The sequence below is a fragment of the Musa acuminata genome, chromosome BXJ2-10 (genome assembly GCF_036884655.1).
Source record: "Musa acuminata AAA Group cultivar baxijiao chromosome BXJ2-10, Cavendish_Baxijiao_AAA, whole genome shotgun sequence".
NCBI classification, from domain to species: domain Eukaryota; kingdom Viridiplantae; phylum Streptophyta; class Magnoliopsida; order Zingiberales; family Musaceae; genus Musa; species Musa acuminata.
The window spans coordinates 14,200,598-14,225,465 of record NC_088347.1 but is presented as its reverse complement, the minus strand read 5'-3'; the positions used below and the strand labels follow the sequence as shown (position 1 = coordinate 14,225,465).

The 24,868-nt window shown below is 37.7% G+C and overlaps 1 protein-coding gene and 1 pseudogene across 3 annotated transcripts; one reads left to right on the top strand and one right to left on the bottom strand.

The window, feature by feature from the left end:
• The first annotated feature begins 15,551 nt into the window (after positions 1–15,551).
• On the top strand, positions 15,552–16,327 carry LOC135626015 (UDP-glycosyltransferase 708G1-like; annotated as a pseudogene).
• Positions 16,328–17,916: 1,589 nt separating this feature from the next.
• On the bottom strand, positions 17,917–21,771 carry LOC135584642 (serine/threonine-protein kinase D6PK-like). Of its 3 annotated transcripts, none has more exons than XM_065127771.1 (3): positions 21,555–21,771; positions 19,764–20,966; positions 17,917–18,934 (listed from the first exon to the last, which is right to left on the bottom strand). In XM_065127771.1, exons 2-3 carry the CDS (start codon positions 20,699–20,701, stop codon positions 18,058–18,060), a joined length of 1,815 nt encoding a protein of 604 aa, XP_064983843.1. In that variant the 5' UTR covers positions 20,702–20,966; positions 21,555–21,771; the 3' UTR covers positions 17,917–18,057. The 3 variants fall into 3 exon arrangements, with proteins under 3 accessions (XP_064983843.1, XP_064983844.1, XP_064983846.1); XM_065127772.1 differs by lacking the exon at positions 21,555–21,771 and adding an exon at positions 21,393–21,523; XM_065127774.1 differs by lacking the exon at positions 21,555–21,771 and adding an exon at positions 21,413–21,522.
• Between the last annotated feature and the right edge of the window lie 3,097 nt (positions 21,772–24,868).

Sequence of the window (24,868 nt, the reverse complement as noted above, 5' to 3'; positions counted from 1 at the left end):
GTGCCACCGCCCGTCCTTATGGGTCACTAGTTGGGCTCCAAATTTGGCCCAAACCAGTTCATATTAGGGCCCAGTTGGCCCCTAACCAGGTTATAGGATTAACTCTTAATCCTAACCCTAATTATATGCAAACTATGAAATTAAGACATAGTCCTAAGTAGGTTTTTAACCAGCAACGTCGAGTTTTCTTCCGGTGAGCTTTCCGACGATCTTCCGGTGGACATCCGATACACCCTCTGATTTCTTCCGACGGACTCCCAGTAGGCTCCCGATCTTGTGGCGAGTTTAGCGAGTCTTTGGCAAGTAGCCGAACCTTCTCGGTGATCTCCGCGGACCTCTAACGATCTTTTCGGTGGACTTCCGAAAACTTCGGCAAGTCCCCGATTCCTTCTCGATTAGTTCCAGCAGCACTTCCAATGATTCTTCAGACTTTTAGCAAACTCTCGAACACTCATCGAACTGGACTCCAGTAGACTTGCTTTATGTCTTCAATCTATCGTAGTTAATCCTGCACACTTAAAACACACTTCGATCTAGACAATTAATCCTAAGTATTTAATCAAGTTGTCCGGTATGTCATTGATCCCTCGACGCTTCGTTTGATTCTTCGGCACATCATCCTCTCTTGTGGCCTATTGCCCAATTGGTTAGTTGACTCCACAACTCCGATATCCTTGGCATAATCTCTGCTCTTCTTGGCCCGATGCTCGAATCCATGGCCCAAAGGCTTTAATTGTCTCATCATGATCGAAGCATCCTACATCACTCAAAATGCAGATTAAAACATAAACACATATTGATTAGTTTTATCATCAAAATCTGAGATTCAATAAGATCTAGGATATCCAAATCTATAAGTCTGGTATCAAAGAGTGGAGCACTCATACAGGATATCCTTCCAAGTCTAAAGACCAAATACACCACTAGAAATACATAATCACTATCTGATAATAAGGCATCATCAACCATTCAGTATTTTGTAAGCGGATCAATCAGTGAACTCATTCCCCAATTAGCACTTGTATTGTATCCCTAGTGTCCTCACACAAGAAGCTATGAGACCAACTGCATCCATCATATGAACGGGTATACAATACACTAGTCTGTCCGGTTATCTCGATATCCCTCTCGAATAACCTATGACCGGGATTATTTATTATCTATGTTTAAAAGCGAATCAGTCTCATTATCGTGATCTCATTACGATCCAATTCCTATTGCATAAATCCAAGTACATCACAATATATATATATATATATATATATATATATATAATATAAAGTGATAAATACCAAAATATAATAAGCAAAAAGACTTGTGTGTCAAGTCAAACATGTCATCACTTACTGATTGGTTTGTAGGGCACCTATGATTAGCAATCTGCTTACGCCAACTAAGGGTCACTCAATGGGCCTTCTGCTTAGCTCAAATAGCCCCAACTCATGCCCAATGGATCCCTAATTGAGTTGGCATTATTTTACCTCAAAACTGACTCAATTAGACCTAAACTAATTTGATCTAAACACACACGATTATAAGCATGAATTCTATGTTATCCGGCATGTTATTGGTTTATCCGACACTTCGTCTAATGCTTCGACGTATTGCCCAATCAGCATATTAACCTTCTACAACTTTTGATCTTCTTGGCACAATATCTGATCTTTCGGTCCGATGCCCGAACTCATGGCACGAAGTCCTTTCGGCACGTCGACCATTCCTCTAGCCCGATCTTAACTTAAAAAAAAATATTGCTTAGGCTTTTTTTTTTTTTAAGCTGGGACCAAGTATAAAGCTGAGAGTATTTCTGAAATTTCGGCCTAAGATATAGTTTATTGCCCACCCATTCTAATCAACTTATTGATCCTAATGGTTAACATATACTGTGTCATTAATTAAAACATCATAAAATAAGTCTCATTATTAAGTGTCAAATAGTGTTTTATTAGAAAAAGTAAAATTAAAAAATATCTTCGTTATTATCACGTGTAATTACACGTTCTATTTTCACGTGAATTCATGTGGCACAAGAAAACAAGTCTCTTGTACATTGTGTTTTGACTGGAAGGTTTTCAGTGTTGAGATATAGTCCCTTGCTGAGAGTTTATTGATTTATCTTTATTGAGAGTTTGATTTCTTTTTATTCTTAAAATTTTTCATCCTATCTATTAGCGTGGTGGTAGTATATATATGAGTAATCTTTATACTAGAAATTCTTTACTTAGTTTGATATATTTGATCAATCTTCATCTTCAAAGTTTCTTTTGCTCAATCATCATTTGATAGTTTATCTCATTAATTTATTTTAGATTCAGAGTTCAAATCTTCATCCTAAATTTTTTAACGATATTATTAACTTGATGGTTGATAACAAAATGCTTTTGACCAATCATGACTCACACATGTGACGCTGATAGCAAGTACATGATACCGTAAATATTCTTATTTCTTGATCAATAAAGACTAACAAAGAGTTCAAAATGCCTGTAAACAACAAAATAAGCTAGCGAGATTGATCATCTTAGTATGTCTAGATCCCAAGACTTATCTCCAGGTTATAAATAGGAACCTTTACAAGTATAGTCTCTTAACTCTTCAAACATTAATTTCAGTCTTATCGATCTTCTAAATCTACCTTAGACATTTATTAACTCAAGCACCAGATAAGACTAATCAGGTATGCTCTGAGACCTCGAAAATCCAACTCTCTCAAACTCATATTGGGATTCATGGTGTTTAATATTAGTATCTTCACTTCAAGATTCATGTTGTTGTCATAATCTTTAGGTATGATAGGTTTCAAGAAATAGATCAGATTGTATCAATTCTATCGGACTAGCATATTTGGCTTTTCCTTGTCATGCTTGCATTAACATTTCTCTATATGAAGGATTACAATATTCTTCTCTTCTGTCGTTGGCGAAGCTGCAGATGCATCAAGTGCCCCAAAACTTTGATTCTCGATTAAAGCTATCAAAGAAAATAAAATGATAATTTATTCTTAAGGACCTATGTGTTAAAAATAACTATTTAAGTTATCTGACTATCGACCTAACTACAAAATAGATAAGCATATAAGTTGATATTAGTGTCAATATTTGATCATCAACTCAAAGACAACTAGGTTGACCCAACCTCATCCGTTTTCTCAAACTTTATCCCATTCAGAATTGAGAAGAAGTATATTGTGAGTAAACCAACAAATCCTATCAGGGACGATGTCCAGCTAATGATGAAATCCGCCTAAAAGGCTTTAATGAAACCTATAAGACAACTTGTTTGGAGGCAAGAATTTTCTCATGTCCAAGAAGAATTCGACTAACCAACCTTCATGTGACAGATTGCTGACAAGACCCCTTCAACTTTTATGTTAATGTTTGTTTGTATTGGGTAAAAAGGGTCTGAGGAGGATTCAAAAGTTTAATGAACTCTGAGATGTCGGAATGAGTGATTTAATGAGAAAATGTTCCTTTGGATGACATACAGAGGTGGCATCTCTAAGTGGCATATCACAATCTCCTTATTTGATTGCCACATATCATGTCTTGATTGGCTGCTAATAGTTCTCATATAATTTACCCCCTATTTGCACTTCAAGGTAAGCTAGAGTATAATGTCCATCTCAAAACTCGATAGATAATGCCTACATCAAAAAATAGTTAGCGGGATTTTTTTTTTTTTTTTGATACTTTCGTCCAAGATATTCATTAGGCATAGGGAATCCTTTGCCCGTATAAATGATTTTGTCAAAAGCCTTAATGAATATGTCATGAATAAATGTATTGTGCCTAGGTAAGTTTTTCTTGATTAGGGTGTATCAAACACTTTAATATTTATATTTTACGAGGATATGTTATGTGCAGAGAGATGTTTTACTTAGATATGATACATCAAATACTCTTGTTGTTTATATCAGTAAACATATTATGCACTAGAAGATGTTTTATCTAATTATGACATGTTAAATACTCTAAATGCACTTCTTTGAGATGAATACATTGGATGCAAGGATATGCTTTGTTTAGTTAGGAGGTATCATATGTTTATACCCTAGAGCAAATACATTATGTGTGCGGAAATACTTTCTCTTGTTAAGATGCATCTAGAGCCTTGATATTCATGTTCTTACTAGAAACATCATGTATGAGGAGATATTTTGCTCAGTTTTAACACATTAAATTCCTTAATGTTTATGGCCTAGATGAACTCATTGTGTGTGAAAGATGCTTACTTAATTTCGATGCATTAAGCATTTTAATGCTTATGTCCAAAAGAGTTCAATAGTCTTAAATTTGTTGGAATATTTCATGCAAAACTTGTGCCAAGAAATGATTCAAAAGTAACATAATGATAACAATGTACATGGAGAGGTATTTATTTATAGTATTCATATAGTAACATGGTTAGTCACAAAAGATTAAGTACTTTAATAAGAGAATTTTTTTAGATATCATATTGACACAATTTGCTTAGTAATTGGCACGTTATAATTTTAGAATGAATTAGGACTCCTCATGTTGATTCTGGAGACTACAAATAATTACTGTTTAAGTTGATAAATAACACATATCACAAGTGTACAAAGTGATAGAATAAAAAATATAAATTATATCACATGTGCGTATATTATAATTTATATATAATTATCATAAAATAGAAATACCCATGGATATATTGATTTTTCTTTTAGTGTTTTTTATTATACATTTTAATTAAATAAAAAATTCGGTTGCTTTTAATTTGATTTGCTAGTATAATGTAGCTGCATACAAGTCACAAACCAAAAGATAAGTACGCCCAAATGAGATGATCTTTTAAGTGGGTGTAAAAATAAAAAGTTTTGAAATGCTAACCATCACATCATGAATGTGTTTTGTTTTCTTTTTAAGTCAATTTGGTTCTTACCCTGGTTTCGAGGGATGCAATTAGACTTGAACCATTCCTAGTTCCAATTCTATTTAATATCGTGAAACTGTTGATCCATTTCAATTTTTATTTTGATCGACTTTGATTTCAATATTGATCAATTTGGTTTTGGTAAAGTTTTTTATTCGAATCGAACTATGATCTTAGTTATCAAAACGAAACCAAAATGGACCATGTGGATGATTTAATCATTAAGCGGGCTCACTTGTTGGAACAATTTTGTTAAAAATATCAAAATGAATCGATTAATTTAATCAATTCTTGGATAAGAGCATTGAAACTTTCTCTTCGATATTAGAAGGATACGTCCGTATGAGGCTAAAGTGTGCAGTGAGTTCAATATGTTACTAAACCTTGAGTGGTGCAGGAGGGGCTGTATTAACGTGGAGTTACAATCTAGCAAGTGCATTTGTAGGAGGCAGAACAATGCACAGTTTGTTTATCAAATCGAAGTAGTCCACGGGGATGGTGATCTCCAAAACTTTCAGAGGGAAGGAAACAAATAGAGATGTTGCTCCAATGGGATAGATATCCAAGAGAGATATGTCCCGACTCTCTAGAAGGAGACTTATGTGCAACGGACTGCACATGTTAAGGAGGAGTACCTTAAAAACAATAACTCCACGAAGCTCAATAAACCGAGTGAGCGGCGAGGAGTCGTCGTATGATCTCGCTTGAGAGGATGCATTGGTAGATGCATTGCAAGATCAAGTGGGGGAGTGACCCACACTTAGAGTCGAGATGGAGATAAGACTCAATGGGGGTTGACCCATGGAATGGTGGGCGCGATGGCCACTATCAACTCAATGCCAAACGAGGAGCGGAGCAACTTATGTGTAACTTGGCGAAGTACCCAAGCCACATGGAGGAGCCGGCATAGAAGATGGAACATGGTGCAAAGGCACATAGCTTTCCTTGGATAGAGGTCAAGGACATGAACTCTTGCAGAGGCAAAAGCAGGAACATGTTGTTCCATGTGTCATTCATTTTGATGGAGCGGACTCATCTTGCATAGTGCCAAAGACGAAGGGAGCTTTTGGGCATATGCACCTTCTCTCAGAGAAGCATTTGATGGAGGAACTAAGGCAACTCAACTTGCAAATGCGAAGTTGGGTTCAGAAGACCTTAGCACTGAGCAAGAGGATGCAGAGGCGGGTACTTTTGAAGATGTTAGCAAAAGAGTCGGTACTAAGAGGGGGGGGTGAATTAGTGCAGCGATAAAATAATGTTGGTTTAAAACTTCGTTTCGATTAAATCTGTTTCCGATGAAAAACTATTTTGTAAAGATAATACTTTGAAAGTATACATTAAAGAGTAGTGGATGTAAAGAGCAAGTAAGGAAGTTTACGGTTAAAGTAAATTGCTCAAAGAAATACAAATCAGATTTTAGAGTGGTTCGATCTTCATGACCTACATCCACTTCGTCGATTCCTCTTCCGTCGAGGCCATTGATATCTACTATTGATCTTCCTTTAATAGGCAAAGATCAACCTCCTTCTTACACCCCTCTTCTCCTTTTACCAAGTTTAGGAGATAATCCTTATAAGCACTCAGTCCTCTCTCAAACTATTCTAACACTTAGACTATAGGAGGATTCTCACAAAAGATTTCTATAACATTTTTTCCTTTTTAAATTCTCTGTGATTGTGTTTGTTAACTAGGGATGAAAGAGATATTTATAGGCTTCAAGTTGATTCAAACTTAGAGCCTAAAGACATCTCATCCCGGGTTTCTTAGGTCCGGGTGGTACCACCACCAGTGTCAGTCTGACATTAACACTGCATTGGGCGGTGGTACTGCTTGACATTGGGCGGTACCACCACCTAGACTAGAGGTACAACTGCCTACAACCTCTCGGAGGTTGTGTCTCGGCGGTACCATCGCCTAGACCGACGGTACCACTACCTGACATAGTCTCGGAGACTATTGCCCAACATGTCATTGGTCCCTTGATACTTCGTCCGATTCTTCAGCGCATCATCCTCTCTTAAGGCCTATTGCCCAATCGGCCAGTTGACTCAACAACTCCGATATCCTTAGTACAATATCCGCTCTTCTTGGTCCGATGCCCGAATCCATGGCCCGAAGCCTTCTATTGATACGTCGACTGATCCTCTGACCCGACGTCCAATCTTCTAACATGTTTTCCTCCGGTCCAATATGATTTTTCCTGTTTTAATTGTCTCTCCTTGATCGAAGCATCCTACATCACTCAAAATGCAAATTAAATCATAAACACTCATCAATTGGTTTTCATCATTAAAATCCGAGATTCAACAGAAGAATATACCACAGTGTTGCAATTCAAGTTGCCATGAAGGAAGTGGTGCGTAACAGAGATTGTGCTGGTAGGAGTAGAGGCCTAGGATCCAGACAATATTACACAATTTTCAGCGAAGTCAATAAACTTCAGGAGCTACAATGTGACGGACTATCTTAGAGCGGTGCTTCATCTAGGTATAATCCAAGAGTGGGTGGATGAAGGTCGATTGCTGAAGAAACGAACAAAATTGAAGGTGGAAAAGACCCTGCGATGTATTGGCCGAGGCCACACATAAAGGGATCACAATTCGAGTTCATCTGGAAAAAAAAAAAAAAAAGTAGTATGATCCGACATGATCATATAAATATATTTAATAATATTTAAATATTTTTTATATAAATATAATTTATTATTTGTTTGGGAAGATATTTATGTCAGAACTTATACTAAGTTATAATTAATTTGTTTAAAAGGATGTCTTCAGTGATTTTTGAAGTCTCATATTTCTCATATAACATATAGGAAAATTTTTGAAAAAAAATTCTAACTTTAGTTTTTTCTCACATAGTACTCTTATTTTAAAAAAATTATCCAAATAACATCCGCTATTTTATCTATTTACCCCTCGACAGTTAAGACACTGTTTTTTAACCAAAAACAGTGCCTTTTGGACCGCCGATTCAATAAGACCTTGCTGATCGATTTGGGTTGAGATGGTTCACTACTCGTTTAACATTTTAATTGTATTAAGAAGATCTACAAAGTGGCTGATACAGTATCCGATAAGCTACTATCATAGTGTTGGTGCTGATCTTGATATTTATCACATTTGTTCTTGTTCATCACTTTTTTTTTTCTTTATCCTCTCCGTTCTTTTATACTTGGGTGGCTGTTTGTTAGGACTCTAGCTTGGAGAGTCATCATTGAGAGAAACATTCATGTAAAAATGTTAGGACTCTAACTAGGAGAGTCCTAATTGAGAGGGACATTTTGTTAGGACTCTAGCTAGGAGAGTCCTAATTGTGAGGGGCATTCATGTAGGAGGTTTTTTCTTAAAGAAGAATTAGGAGTTGTAAGGGAATAGGAGTCTTGAGTAGGAGTTCTATTAGGAGTTGGTTAGAAGTAAAAGTCTTAAGTAGGAGTCATATTAGGAGTTAGGGTTTAGAAGCCCTATAAATAGCCATGTATTCCTTTTCTTTTCTTAAGCAATAGATGAATCTTTTCTGCAGTCTTTGAGCAGCAACTTGGAGGGAGGAACCCCTATAGAGTTCTAAGGAGGCCGATCCCCTAAAGAGATCAACCCCAAGTTTAGAATCTGCAAGGGTTCTAACACCTGGTATCAGAGCAACGTTCTTGGCGTCTCGCTGCCCTTCCACAGCCATCCATCAACCCTCTACAACCATCCAAAGCAATTCCCACAATTGCTTAAAAGATCGTCACCGAATTCTGTCATCATCTCCACCACCACGGATCATCTTTTGATCTCCCCGTGAATTGCAACTGGTTCTGGTTTCCTTCCTTACTACTGCTGCAATTTAGTTATCCTTATTCGAAAAAAAAAAAAAAATATATATATATATATATATATATATATATATATATATATATATATATCGTTCCTATATTGCTGCATAAACTTTTCGTCACAAAGTTTTCATCTCTACAACGAAAGATACATTGCAGAATTTCAGCCGCATAGCACCATCTATTTGATCTTGCTACTGTGCTTTTTCTATCCAAATTTTTACGAAATTTTTATGACATCTTTGACACTTCTTAACAGTAGATTTACCTTTAGTTTCATCAAAAAATTCTCAATATAAACTACTGATCTTTTATGTCCAATCTACTGCACTTGAATTGCAGAATTCAAGCCGCATAGCACCATCTATTTGATCTTGCTACTGTGCTTTTTCTATCCAAATTTCTATGAAATTTTCATGACATCTTTGACACTTCCTAACAGTAGATTTCTCTTTGGTTTCATCGAAAAATTCTTAATATAAACTACTGATCTTTTATGTCCAATCTGTTGCACTTGAAAATCTATGCTGCAGAAAATTTCAGCTGCATATCGTTGCCTTAACCCATCTATTTGCAATCTTTTTTGAATGAAATTTCTTATACACTTCATAGATCATCTTGGCTTCCATCTAAGATTGATCTATTAAGAAATTCATCTCTAAAAACGATTTTATGTTGTTGCAAATTTTCATCGTAACCCGCTGAAATTTTTCGACGATAATTCTGCAATTGCAATTTGCACCAATTTCCTTGATATTATACTGCCAAAATTTTCTTGATTAAATTAGATATCCTTGCTGTCATATAAACTGTGATTTTTCTATCAATTCCCTCCTTAATTCTCTCAAGTTTTTGGTGGAAATTACGTCGAGAAACCGTTGTTTCTTCGACGACAATTCTACTCTTACAAGACAGCACATACTTGCTGCAACTTCCACGGATTTCTGTCAAACCTTTGCTACCATCTACCACAGATCCAAAACATTCATCCACAGCCTTAAAACTCTACCAAACCACACCCTCAAACTGCACCCAAAACAGCCACAAAACAAGCCTAAACCGCAGCCTACATCCACCAATCCACCAACACTTTCGACCATCACTTCTCTCAACCTATACATGCCTTTAACCCAACAGCAAAAGAGAGATCTTAACATTATTGATTTGGGGACATATACTATGGTATCTAAGGAGGCAATCAATGCTAAATTCGAAGCTTTGGAGGCGCGAATGGAGGATAAGATTCGGATGCTCTTTACCGAACTCAAATTGGGCCGACCACTAAGCCCGAAGAAATCATATCAAGGAGAGAGCTTTGCCCAATCACACCAAGCCCGAAGAGATGACTTCCAAGGAAGAGTAGGCTCTATGACCGACCCCAACTATCCATGCATGAGAGTGGACTTCCCTAGATGGGAAGAAGGAGACCCGATTGGTTGGATTTCACGCGCGGAGCGATATTTTCGGTACCACAAAATCACAGATGCATCTATGGTGAAAATTGCAGCTATACATCTTGAAGGGGATGCTATACAATGGTTTAAACAGTTTGAACATACTTATGGAGTCCTTTCATGGCAAAATTCAAAGAAGGACTGCTGATCTGCTTCAGACCAACCGATTACGAGAATATTGACGAACAACTAGCAAAGATCCGACAAACCTCCACCATTCAGGAGTACCAAACCAGGTTTGAAAGGTTATCTAATCAAAATCATGATTGGTCTCAAAAATAGCTATTGAGGACCTTCATTGAGGGCTTGAAGCCGGAGATCCGAGGAGAAGTTAAAGCGCGACAACCGTACACGCTTGCAGCCATCTCTTTCGCACGACATCAAGAGGAGCAATTGAACCATGAAGCTCGGAGGACTAGGGTCGCTCCTCAACTAGTAATATTGAAGCCCTCAGCCCCCCCTATTGTCGACCAAGTCCCTGCACCAAAGAGGTTAACAGGAGAAGAGCTTCGGGAGCGATATGCGAAGGGGTTATGTTGGCATTGTGACGAGCCGTGAAGCCGTGAGCATCGCTGTAGTAAAGGAGGACTTCTTATGATTGAACCGATAGAAGAAGAGGTCATTGAACATTCAGAAGAGAGCCTTGAACATGAAGAAAAAGATGCAGAAGAAGAGCCACAACCGACCGAAGTTACGGTACAAACACTAGCTGGCTACTCAAACCCACAAACGATGAAAGTTGGAGGCCTTCTCAAACAACAACCGATCATTGTTCTCATCGACACGGGCAGCACTAATAACTTCCTAAACAGTAAGGTTGCTGTCCATATGAACTTACCTATTGAGAATTGCAGCAGGTTTGTTACTAAGGTCGCCAACGGACAGATTTTGAAGTGTGATCATAGGTGCCCGCAGGTGAAACTGTTGCTGGAGGACCAAGAGATAATTGCAGATTTCTTCCTCCTCCCTCTTGATGATTATGAGGCCATACTCAGAATTAAATGGTTGATGACATTAGGTGATATTTCTTGGAATTTTATGCAACTATTTATAAAATTTTACAGTAAGGAGAAACAAGTGATACTGCATGGGAAACGTGAGGGCGACGTAACGATGATTTGCACACAACAAATGGAGAAGGTTTTGCATAAAGCATGCAACGGTTTTTTGGCACAACTTGAGCAGCAATCTAAGGGAGAGCCAACAGAATTTGAAGATCCAAATCTACTTCCTTTGCTTACTGAATTTTCAAATATATTTGACGAACCGCGCAACCTACCTCTTACCTGTCGGCATGATCATTGTATAATGATTCTTCCAGGCAAATCTTCAGCAAATGCTCAGTCATATCAGTATCCATATCTCCAGAAGGATGAAATAGAAAGGATTATAAAAGAGATGCTCGAAACAGGAGTTATTCGACCAAGTTGCAACCTCTACTCTTCGCCGGTGCTACTTGTACGCAAGAAGGACGGAACAAGGCGAATATGTGTTGATTACCGAGCTCTCAATGGCATAATCATCAAGGACAAATACTTTATTCCAATAGTAGATGAATTGCTAGATGAAAGGGAGCACAAATCTTTACAAAGCTGGACCTTTGATCCAAGTATCATCAAATACGAGCATGCGAAGAAGACATACGGAAAACCACCTTTTGAACACACAACAACCACGAATTTTTCCTTTCTTCAACAAAAGGTGGAATATCTTGGGCATATCATATCAGAGGAAGGTGTGGCAGTGGACCCCTTCAAAATTGGAGCAATGCAAAACTGGCTGACCTCGAAAAACATAAAATTGCTACATGGCTTTCTGGGTTTAATAGGCTACTACCGTAAGTTCGTGAAAAACTATGGAAAGATCAGTGCACCACTTACTTCCTTACTAGAAAAAGATGTCTTCCAATGGTTGGACAGAGCCTCCGCTACCTTCGACAAACTTAAGGCAGCCATGACGACGATGCCGGTGCTAGCACTACCAGATTTCAACCGACCCTTCATTATTGAGGCCGACACATCTGGAGTCAGAATTGGAGCCATTCTTATGCAAGATGGTCGACAACTCGCATATACTAGCAAGGCATTATCTCTCTCCGATCAAAATATGTCAACATATGATAAGGAGATGCTCACCATTGTGCGCGCAGCAATGAGGTGGAGATTGTACTTGATCAAGCGATACTTTCAAATCAAGACCGACCATAAAAGCCTAAAATATCTCTTGGAGCAGAAGATATCTTCCCCCGAGCAGCAAAAATGGGTAACAAAACTTCTTGGATTTTATTTTGAAATAACTTACAGAAAGGGGAAAGAGAATGTTCTTGCAGATGCGCTTTCGCAGCTACCCGAGCAAGTTGAAGTTTCGACCGTTTCACTTCCGACCAGCGACTTCCTTGAGGATATTAAGATGGAATGGCAGGAAGATTCAGATACTAGTAAGATTATAAAAAAATTAGAGGAAGCACCAAGCCCCATGGCTCATTACAATTGGGACTCAAAAGAATTACACTATAAGGGTACTAAATTGAAAAGGAGTACGACATATCACCCACAAACCAACAGCCAACCGGAAGTTTTAAACAGGTGCTTGGAGACAGCCCAAAGCCACCCACCAAATATGACTACCCAAAGAGAACTCCAGACCCAGCCAAGTGCCATTATTGATCGACGGATCGTGACTCGACGACGACGACCCACTAATGAAGTGCTAATACAGTGGGCGAACCTACCAAAAGAAGATGCCACTTGGGAGAACTATGACGACTTGAAGATCGAATTCCCAGAATTCATGAATCATCAGCCTCGAGGACAAGGCTGATTTGAAGAGGGCGGGTTTGTTAGGACTCTAGCTTGGAGAGTCCTCATTGAGAGGGATATTCATGTAAAAATGTTAGGACTCTAGCTAGGAGAGTCCTAATTGAGAGGGACATTTTGTTAGGACTCTAGCTAGGAGAGTCCTAATTGTGAGGGGCATTCATGTAGGAGGTTTTTTCTTAAAAAAGAATTAGGAGTTGTAAGGGAATAGGAGTCTTGAGTAAGAGTTCTATTAGGAGTTGGTTAGAAGTAAGAGTCTTAAGTAGGAGTCCTATTAGGAGTTAGGGTTTAGAAGCCCTATAAATAGTCATGTATTCCTTTTCTTTTCTTAAGCAATAGATGAATCTTTTCTGCAGTCTTTGAGCAGCAACTTGGAGGGAGGAACCCTATAGAGTTCCAAGGAGGCCGATCCCCTAAAAAGATCAACCCCAAGTTTAGAATCTGCAAGGGTTCTATGACTGTTGTTCTTCTTCTTCTTTGTCTTTTTCCTTTCTTCTTAAATAAAGAAGACCAAAAATATCATGTAAGTATATTGATGTCTTTAAAAAAAAATCTGTTTCATGGAAGCAAATGTGTTATTTTACTGTTATACTGGTTCAATGATTTCAAAAAATAATATTTTTAATTCTAATGATCTCATTGTATGGAAGATCCTATTCTTGATGAAGTATTTTTTATTCTTGATAATATTGATAGACATCAGGTGAATCATCAAGTCCGAATGAAAATCATTTGTTTCAAATAACTTAGATTTTGAGACTCTTTCTGTAAACATGAATGATCTATTTTATTGTGATGAAGATAATGATAGTAATGATGTCTTCGAAAATAAATTGGCTGAAGAAAGATTACAAGAAGAGGTTGAAAGTGACATAAACCCTAGTATTTATAATACATTAGATGCTGATAGCCAGCAAATTATTTTAAGTGAGGATATATATGATAATATTAAACAAATATTTACTAAATATAATTGTAGCCAAGATGATTATTATTCATACAATGATCAATTTATTGGTCGGGTATAATAACATTAAGGTTATTTAATTATATTTTTTAATATATATTATTTTGTAACTCAAATAATATTTTTGTATAAGTGTTTCAAGATAGGATTAAATATCAAAAAGCCTTGAAAGACTATGTTATTTGAAGAAATTTTGAGATTAAACGTGTTGCAACTAGAATTTATAAGATAAAAGCAAAATATAAAATTTTTAATTATCAATGGATAATAGTAGTTCGTGGTGGAATTAATAGTTTTTGAATTATCAAATTTTATAAAGAGCATAATTATAATTTATCAAGCTTGAATATGGATCATAAGAAATGCAGTAGTTCTTTTATTATAGATCAAATCAAAGATTAAGTTATGATAAATATTGATTATACTCCAAAAGATGATTATTGTGATATTTAAAAAGATTTAGAGTTGTTAGTTTCATATAACAAGACCTCTCTTGAATGGATGATTACACTTAATGAAGTTCGTGATGAATTTAACAAGTCATATATATTGATATAATTTTACTTTTAAGGGAGTTAAAACTATATGGCTATGAGACTCATGTCCAAATGATAGTTTCATTAGAAAATTACTTTTAAAAAATATTTTGATCTCTTGAAGCTCGTCTTAGAAGTTTTAGATTATACATGTGGCCTATTTTTTATATTGATGCTACACATCTATCAAGCAAATATGATAGAGATTGAGTATAAGAATTCATGAGAGTGGTTCTTGCATCAATTGAGAATATGTATTATAGGATACAAAAATTTGAATATTATCAATAATCGAAATCTAGAAATTATTTTAGCTATGAAAGAGATCTATCCAACAACATATCATTTATTGCATGGTTCATCTATCTAAATAATCTTATTAGTGATGTTCGAGATAGAGAGGATATAATGATGTTTTGGGTTACTAGATCCCCAACTTTGTATAAGTTTAATAAATACATGCAAAATTGAGAGAAAAAATACACAAATAAAGTTTTATATAGATATCTGAAATTGAAAAAGAGAAATGAGCTTTCTATCTATATCATTTGGTGTTGCATTGTCACCGATCACATCCCATACATTTTTTCTTATGAGATAGGATTTTAAATAAATTTTTTAAATTTTATAGTTAAACTGATTAAGACCACTAACTCGACTATTATAATCTATAGTAAAAAAATATTATCTTCTTCACTAAAGAAATCACGTTCAAGTGTAATCTTTTCTTAAATAATAATAATAAAGTATTATTAGCCCAATATCAAATCAAATAGAAGAATAAAAAAATCAAGATAAAATCAAGATGAAAGTAAAAAAGAAAAGCTATATTATATTTCTTAAAAAGACTTGAACCTATAGGTCTAAACATTTAGATTTAAATTAAACGAATCTAATATGTATACATCATCTATTTATAGATATAGAATAATAATTTAAGTCGAGATATTTTTATCTCTAAAATTTTATCTAATCATATTATTTATAAAAAATAAAAAATAAAAATATAAAATAATTTTAAAAAATATACTTTTAAATCTTAACCAGCACAATTAGTCCCGCCAAATGCTCCCGAGATCCAGCGGCATGTTAATCAACACCTTCCTAGCGTTGGAGCCTGCTGCGCTCGCCGCGCTCAACGGAGGGGAAGTGATCCCTGAGCTGCCTCCGGTGGTCGCCATCGGGCCGCTGCGGTTCCCACCGAGGGAGTATCGGCTTGGCTCCCTTGACTCAACGAGCAACCGGATCGGTCGGTAGTCTACGTCAGCTTCGGGAGCCAGACCGCCATGTCGACGGAACTGATGAAGGAGCTGGGAAGTGGGCGGGAGAGGAGCGGGTGCAGGTTCCTATGGGTAGTAAAGAGCAAGGTAGTAGACAAGGAAGAGGAGGCGGTGAGGTTGGAGGATCTGCTGGGTGAAGGGTATCTAGAGAGGGTGAAGGAGAGGGGACTGGTGGTGAAGCAATGGGTGGAGCAGGAAAAGATCTTTAAGTACAGAGCTGTCGGTGGCTTTGTTAGCCATTGCGGGTGGAACTCTGTGACCGAAGCAGCATTGCACGGGGTGAATGTCTTGGCGTGGCCAACGTTAGGGGATCAGAGGGTGAACGCACGGATACCCGCGTGGAGTGGGCTCGGCATGTGGGTGGAGAAACGGAGCTGGGAGACTGAGGAGGTGGCGGTCAAGGGGGACGAGATATGCGAGCGCGTGAGGGAGACGGTGAGAGACCAGGTTCTGTCAGCGTCAGCGGCGAGGATGAGGGAGGCAGCTGTCGCAGCTGTAGGCGATGGTGGGAGCTCTTACGAGGCCTTGACGCAGTTCATCGATAGGTTGAAGAAGGTGTGACAAAATGACTGTGTCCTAAAGTATTCAATTGGACAATAAAATTTAATGTTGTCGTCTTGTCAATTATGCTGCTGTTTATGATTTAGTTTGTATTTATATTGGCTTTTCGTCCAAATGATAAGTGGTGATATGAGATAGTCTTTGCCAATTAAACTGGCTAAAATCTGTATAAAATATATTTAAATATTTTTTAATAAAAGATAAATGATGAAGCTGGATTTTTCACTAATACGATGATGAAGTTGTGGGTAAGTGGTGAGGTCCGTCTTTTACTGGTAAAAAAAAAATTGACTAAATTTTATAAGATTGGATGAGGCCTTAGATAACTCCAGCTTTGGAAATTTATTGACTTTCATATTTCTAAAGTTGAATAAATTATTATTTTTTAAAATTTTATTTATGATATTTATATGAATAAAAATAAGATTTTTAGATTTCCAAATTTTTGGATGGAGCAGGAGGTCGAAATTAGTAAATTTTTCGATGGCTACATGTCTGATTTCCAGAAACCTTCACAGTCTTGCTTTACAAGCCAAATTGCAGTGTCTGAGAAGGTCAAAAGATAACTTTGGCAAGGTTCAAGATCTTATTTCAATGAGCTTAAATATTCTTAAATTGATTCCCCTAAATAATGAAGAAATTAGATTATTGTGTCCACCCAATCGAACTACACTGAATAACATTAGATGACGTATTAAGACTAGTATTAAATAGGTTAATGATGGTGCTAAAAACACTACTATTTAACATAACTTTACCAAATTGAGGTGAACAATAAAGCCCTCTTACTAAAGATAAGATAATTGATGAATTTATAAGAATTTATGATGTTCATCGGAAGGAAGGGGATGATACTAAGTAGAATGATGTCATATTGTTGTCACTTAGAGGTGGGAATCTCTCTTATCATACCTTTTACTAGAGGATCCAGAATATTATGGCTATCTCATAATGAAGTGGTATGGTCCTGAGAGCCTTAATTACCTGTAGCTTATGGTTAATCGCAAAAGGCCTGAAATGATCTCTATTCCAACAGAGGTTGAAGCAATCCTTTGTTCAATTATGTATAAATCCGTGTGAATGTACTATAAAGCTTTGCAAGAGTCTCGAGGACAATAGTGTGAGATACAATATAGTATTCTAGTGAATGGACTAAACCAGACAATGGATGAGTTAATTTTAAGGTAGATGAAGCTTTTAATACAATTTGTTCGATGTTATTCCCGCAGTAGATTATGTTGGCTGTTGATCTGTAACAAGCTCAAGTTCCTGCCGCTACTTCTAATAATACAGTTTTTTCATGCAGTATGTTAATTTAATCGTAAGGGCCAAAGCATAGCCATCCTAAGCATGACTTGGAGCTCCAGTTTGCTTATGATGAATGCAATTTACCTGAATCCATCATAACTAGTTAGAACTAGTGCAATTTGAAACCAAAGGGAGCACCAATCGGAAGAACAAAGAAAGTTTTAACAGCTTGTCATTTAAATCAATTCCAGCATACCACGTCGGTCTACCAAGCAAAGGTTTATATAACTTCTGCAAATATAACGTATCGAGAAGAAAAAAACACATTAGCTTTCTGATGATGAACAAAATATCTTCCTCAGATGCATTAATGTAATAATTTGGAACTGATGGTAAATTTAGAAACAGCTGTCAGCTAAACAGAAATTTGACTTCCACAAGATTCTAGCGTTAGGATAGACTGCTCCAGTGGTGATGAATTACTAGAAGAAATCAAATTCAAGGTAGTTGTCGGAACCTTCATAATTCGCCGTAGCTGCAACTTTCTTCTCGCTTGTTGATACTGTAGGCCTTGACAGCCGTTCAATGTTAACGGGTTTTGGAATCTCTGGCGGACTTGCACATCGTACCAATGCCCAATTCACTCCTTCGAAAAATGGATGCTGTTTGATCTCTGTAGCACCACGCTTATATGCAAGCCGGTGCTGAGGTTCTTTTACGAGCAGACCCCTTATTAGATCTCTGGCAGCGAAGCTCACCACTGGAGACTCTGGGAAGCGTAATGGCTGCCCGACAACATTGAACAGTGTGGCCCTGTTTCCTGATCCTTTAAATGGGGTTTTCCCAAATAAAAGCTCATACATGAAGATGCCAAAGGTCCACCAGTCAACTGCACTCCCATGGCCCTCACCCTTGATGATCTCTGGTGCCAAGTACTCATGTGTACCAACAAAAGACATCGACCGAGCATCTGTGGGCTCTGCTATGAGCTCTGGTAATGGGCTGACCTGGTTCCCAATCTCTGGCTTTGGTTTCCGGTCATTCTTGGACTTGGATTTGGAAAAGAAGCGTGGACCGAAGCATGTTGTGGGAGCCACACAAGAAGGCTGGATACAGGATGGCACGACACAAGCAGGCTGGACACAGTAAGCTGGGTTGTTCCTTCTGAATGATTCAGAATCTGGATTGGAGGACTTGATCAATGTTGGACTGACAGCACAACGAAGAGAAAGATCAAAATCAGAAAGCATGATGTGGCCATCCTCACGAACAAGAACATTTTCTGGCTTGAGGTCACGGTATATGATTCCAAGCATGTGTAGGTATTCCAGTGCCAGGAGGACCTCTGCTACATAGAACCTGCATTTCAAGAATCATGTAGAGAGAGTGATAAGTGAATAGCAGATCACCAAATAAGATGAAATACTGATGTTTTGGATGCACACTTTGAGACACTGACCTACTAGGAAAGCACAATAGAGCTTAATTTGATTATTATGTCAACTTAATCTAATATATAATCACCAGTTCTTAATGCTAATTAGTTTCAAAGACAAATAAAACATAAATGAGCTTTCCACTGTTTGACAAAACATGTCATAGTAATTATCTTAGCAAATTTTCTTACTGTTTAAACAACATAATATCTCAGTTTTGATGAAGCTTGTTGATTTAAATCTAGAGAGATCTCGACAGATCAATCAACCAACAACAATAGATCTTTTTAGGCATTCGAAATCCTAACGATCTGGTTTACTGAAACATTTAAATGTCAAAATCAAGTACTTGGAACCTACCAAATGAGAAAAGGATAAAAGAAAGTTTTCAAATAGTGAGTAACCTAACAATTACAAAATGGTTTTTCCTCATTGCATACTTCCTTCTCATTTCCATACTTCCTTTATTAATCATACTTCCTTCTCCCTTCTTTCCAAACCACCAGCAAGTTTAACTGAAAATAGATATGTTGTTGCCTCCATAACTGTTAAAGTTTTCCGGTCAACATGAACTTAGGTGAAAGAATAAGATGCTAACAGAATGATGTCATGCAACATTGTCGACGTACACAAATTTGAGTCATGGGCATGGGTTGACTAAATACTCTGTAACGAACTTAAAATCTTATGGAAGCATCTAATGCATATTCTGAAAGGGTAAATTGTCAAAGGAATGGGAGTCTGGAATATACTTCACAGCTTGTTCTGAGAAGTGTTTCCCGGGCTGCCTCTGACGAAGGGTGTGCAAGTCTCCTCCGGGGCAAAACTCCATCACCAAGCATGAGAATTTATCAGTTTCGAAGTGGGAATAAAGTGTTGGAAGAAATGGATGATCCAGAGATTGTAATATCTCCCTCTCTGTCTGAGATCTAAGAAGCTTCTTACGGCTAGCCAGTGATCCCTTATCCATAACCTTCATTGCAAAATAACTTCCCATTCCACTCAACTCTGAGAGATACACAGTACCAATATCGCCACATCCTAATTTCTTTAGCAACCTAAAATGGCTCAAACCCAGAATCCCATCTCTTGAGCGGATTGTTTGAATGGCTTCCCATCTTGAATCATTTGCTTTATGAGGCTTGGTTATTCTGCTACTCATGCTGCTGCATGAGCTCTCATCACTGACATCACTGCTTGTACTAGCCCTGCACATACTACTTTTTCCACTCTCAACAAAGTCAGCTCGGTCGCTCACCTTAGCACTTCCACTGGTCTTTGTGAGACTGCTGGTCCCATCGCTAACTTTGGCATATGCGAAGCTATCATTGTGACTCTGTTCGGAGCTCTTTTTTTCTTGATCTCCAACATCCATGGCCATCCCCTCATTTAGTCCCGTGGATATTGGCTGTTTCTGACTACTTGAGGGATCGGTGTCACTAGTTTCAAAAGAAGTGTCAAATGATCGCTCCTGATAGTGATTTGGTTTCCCATCTTCCGAGCTGTCTTTTTTCACAGCATGCTTTGACAAGGTCTGATTTACAATTACAGTTCCTTTGGCTGCAGCAGGAACCGATTCACTTAGCTTCAAAATTTGTGAAGTTTTACAGGAATTTGGTTCTATTTTGTGACTCCCAGTTTCTTCAGCTTGGTGCTCAGATCTGGTTCGTGAGGCAGTGTTTGAAGCCATCGATATCTATTTGAAATACTTGTTTAGCTACTGGGAAATGTGACCACCAAGTTACTAATAGATTGAAACAAGATATGCAGCATCCAACTAAAGAATCAAACTTCTGTCTCCATCCTCAGTAGATCTACCCAAGATGGACTCTGCCATCGCATATAACATAGATGATTTATCAAATATTCAAGAAATAAGTCTCTTTCCACTGCTATTCATTCAGAAGTTTTCTTTGTTGATGAGCAAGGCAGTCTCATAGATGGAAATATGTACACTGCACAGAAAAGAAAATTTTGAGTTAACCAGCAAGCATATCAGATAAGAGGCTTGAAAGCCATAATTTAAGGAAAACAGAAGATGAAGAAAGTAACCACAGAGTTTTATGTGAAAACCAATCGTAAAAGCATATTATAACATGACAAGATCAAGAAACGAGTTTAGAGTTGTCAAGATCCATAAGGAGAATTGTCAAGATCTATGCAGTCAAGTAACTTTTCTTTACCAAAGGACCAGATGCAGCCTTGGATTAAGGCATCAACACCTTTATATGGCAAAAAATTTCCCTTAAACCCTAAAAAATCTCAGTAATGAGAGGGAAAGAGAGAAATGGAGAAGAGATCACAGATAAAGAACCACAGATCAAGTCAACCAGAAAAAGAAAAGAAACCATAGCAGCAAAAAGGGGTTTATCGATGCAAACCAACAGCAAAGGGGAAGAACCTTCTTCAGTAAGACCTCCGGATCGTCAACCCCAAAGCACAAAGTAAAGATCTAAGCCCCAAAGCAAAGATCCAACCTTCTGAAACCAAAGAGAACGAGAAAGAACTAAACAGAAAAAGGAAAAGAGCAGCAAAGGTCGCACCTTTAGGACTTCAGATCGGCAAATATGGGATGTTCTTCCCAGACTCCACAAATGAAGAGAGGTAAGAAAGGGAGTTTGGCCAAGGGAAAGGATTCAAGGGAGAAAGGGGCAGCTTCAAAAGTGTTTTCGACTTGGCAATTTGTGTGTGGGTGTGCGTAAAGTTCATGGAGAGAAGGGAGAGTGGTCAAAGTTAAAGCTCAAAACCTTCTGTTTATTCCATTATTTCCTTCTGTCCAAATGTGCACTTACCAATAGATCGGCCCCCTTCTTTCTCTCTCTCTTATTTCGGCCATTTTTGATGGACTAAACCACCCCTAGAAAATTACAGAGGAGAAGATGGCATCATCCCCTGAAATCTTTGAGGCGGCAATGGGTAAAGAAATCTAAGAAAAGATTTAGCTTCAAGCGTCATCTCATGGACCCATGCATGATGGATACGGTACAACTTGGTGGTTGATGCTAATTAGCTGATGCGGCCAACAAGGATCATTCCGCCCACCTGATCTGATGGATGCACGAAGGCTGTCGGGGGACAGCGGGTGGCCCACCCGACAGCCATGCAGTCCGGCGGAGTTCGGTCTGCCTCTCATTTGGCCTTCATGGTGTTGCGCCGATTTGATGCCCCCTGGTCCCTCTCTTCCAATTAGGTATGGTGGGGATCTCTTTCAGTTGCTTTTGGCAACTCCTAGATCATGCTGAGTAGGCACGCACATACTCATCCTCCTCTCCCTCTGTTCAGACAAACAGAAAGAACACGCACAAAGAGAATTCACCCTGTAGCAGTTTTTGTTTCAGGGAAATAACTAGCTGCAGATTTTTTGTTTGAGGAAGCTCTCATGAAAATTAAACTTCAGATACCACAGTTGTTTGGTCATTAAAGGTTTCTTGTGGTAATAGAACAAGGTTGTTTGTGGGTTTGCGTCTCATCTTCTTAAAGGTGGGAAGGACAAAAATGGTAGTTATCATTAAGTTTCTTTCTCCAATTCGAAAACAAAAAACAAAAGGACGTCTCCCTCGCCAAGGAACTGTTCGATGATATTGGTGCTGCACTCTGAAAATATTTGATCTCCATGTTATTTCAGCTCAGGCAGTAGCAAAGCATCTGAATGGACAGTAATTCCCTAAATGGACAGTGCTTCACAGAATTGAAAGGGTAGTAGGAAGAATTAAGAGGGTTACAATCTGACAAAATGTTGATAAAGATGGTGACCATCAAATTTTTCTAAATTGTCCCCATTTGTTGCCGAGTGTGGAGGATGTCTCGGGTGTGCGTTGTCCAACAACTACTGTGTTGCATTGTATATGGGGGATGTGGAGTCTTCCGGTTGGATGGAAGCAGCTATATGAAGAATAGTAGAGAAAAGTGAAGAGATACAAAGCTGCTGTGATTGCTGATATGTTCGTTTCATTATTTTACATTGTAATTTACATATATGCTACAAGATCAATCAAGGTACTAAGTCAAAGATAATTACAATAATTTTCTATGTCTAGCTTAGCTATGATTGTGATAAGATCCTAGGGTTTTATCATGGAAGAAATGGGAGAAAAGAGAATGATAACTTTGAGGGGATTAGCCTCCTTATCACTTCGAGGGGATTGGCCTCCTAAGCTTTATCAAAATACTGAATAATATTTTTATTATCTGTCGAAAAGAAATGATTATATCACTATTTATAGAGTTCCACCTAGAGTTCACCAAGACTTAAAATCTTAATAATAAATAAATATTAAATAAACCTCTACCCAACTCTAACTGAACTAAGCAAACTCAATAAATATTATTCAAAAACTCATAAAATAAAAGGGTCCTAACAATTCCTCCCTCTTCAAATCAGCCTTGTCCTCAAGGCTGAGCAGCATCAAACTCGGAGAGTTTCTCTTTCAACACTTTAATCACAGGGTATCTACGGCGCATCACAACCCGTTGATCGAGTAAGTATAGTCTCCATTTCTTGATAGTATAAGCAATATGTTAGCTTTTTGGTATTGTAGTCTTATGAAAAACCCTCTCCATCCGATGGCTAGTGGCAATTATGACCTTACTTCCTCGTCTTCCCTTTAGGATCACCTGCTTTCCATTAATAAAAAACCTTATGATTAGTTTAGAAAAATTATATGAAACATCACCCGGGTTGATAGCCATTCAATTCTAAGCACTACTTCAAAATCTTCTAAGGGTATAAAAAAAAAGTCCACAAACAACTTTTGGCCCTACAAAGTCAACTTAATCTTTAAGCACTTGCTATTATAGGTTAAAATCCATCCATCGATGACTTTTACTTTAAATTTGTTATAGTCTTCAATGTGGTAGGCCAATCGATCGGCAACCTTACTGTCCATAAAATTGTTAGTGCTACCAGTATCAATAAAAAATGTAACATGTTGATGTTCCAAAGTTCCTCTAACTTTTATAGTCTGCGGGTTAGAGTAGCCGGCTAATGCATACACTGTATGTATGATAGGTCCAACATCATCATCAGAATCCATACCTTCATGATCAGAGTCTATATTATAAGCTTTCGGTGGCACCTCAATTAGTTCAATCATAAGAAGTTGTCATTATTTACATCGGTGCTCCCTACTCTATTTTTCATCACAATGCCAGCATAAACCCTTCACTGATCTTTCCTTAAGTTCTTCTCGGGTTAGTCTTTGAGTGTTTAGGGTTCCGGTTGGGAATAGATGGGGCGGGTGGCTTGTTGATCATCTATTTGTTGTCACTTCTATTCTGACGATTTTCCCTATTGATTTTTTGCTCATGTAAACATGCAAATGATATCGCAGCGATCATAGTGCAGGGTTGATGAGCTTTGACTTCACACCGAATATTTAGATTAAGTCCTTCAATAAATGTGTCCACTAGTTGTCGCTCAAACTAATCTTTGACTTGATTTGATGATCTTTCAAACATGCTATGATATTCTAACACTGTAGAAGTCTGATGAATTTTAGTGAGCTGTCCATCAATATTCTCATATTTAGATAGGCCAAAACGAACAAGAAGCCTTCTCTTGAACTGCTCCCATGAAGAAACTCTATGGCATGTTTCATACCAATCACGCCACTGGATTACATTTCTGTCTAGCTGGATTGAGGTAATTTCTACCTTGGATTCTTTTAGGGTCCTATGAAAATGAAAAAAAATTTCTACCCTTGAGATCCAACTGGTTAGATCCCCATCTTCTCATCTCGAAAATTCTACCTTAATGCATGGGTAGTTTGTGTCACAATCTTGGGGCCCTTTTTCTGTATCTCCGGATCTATTCAATATAGAACTTGAGCTCCAATCTTATTGAAATTTGCTGAGGCTC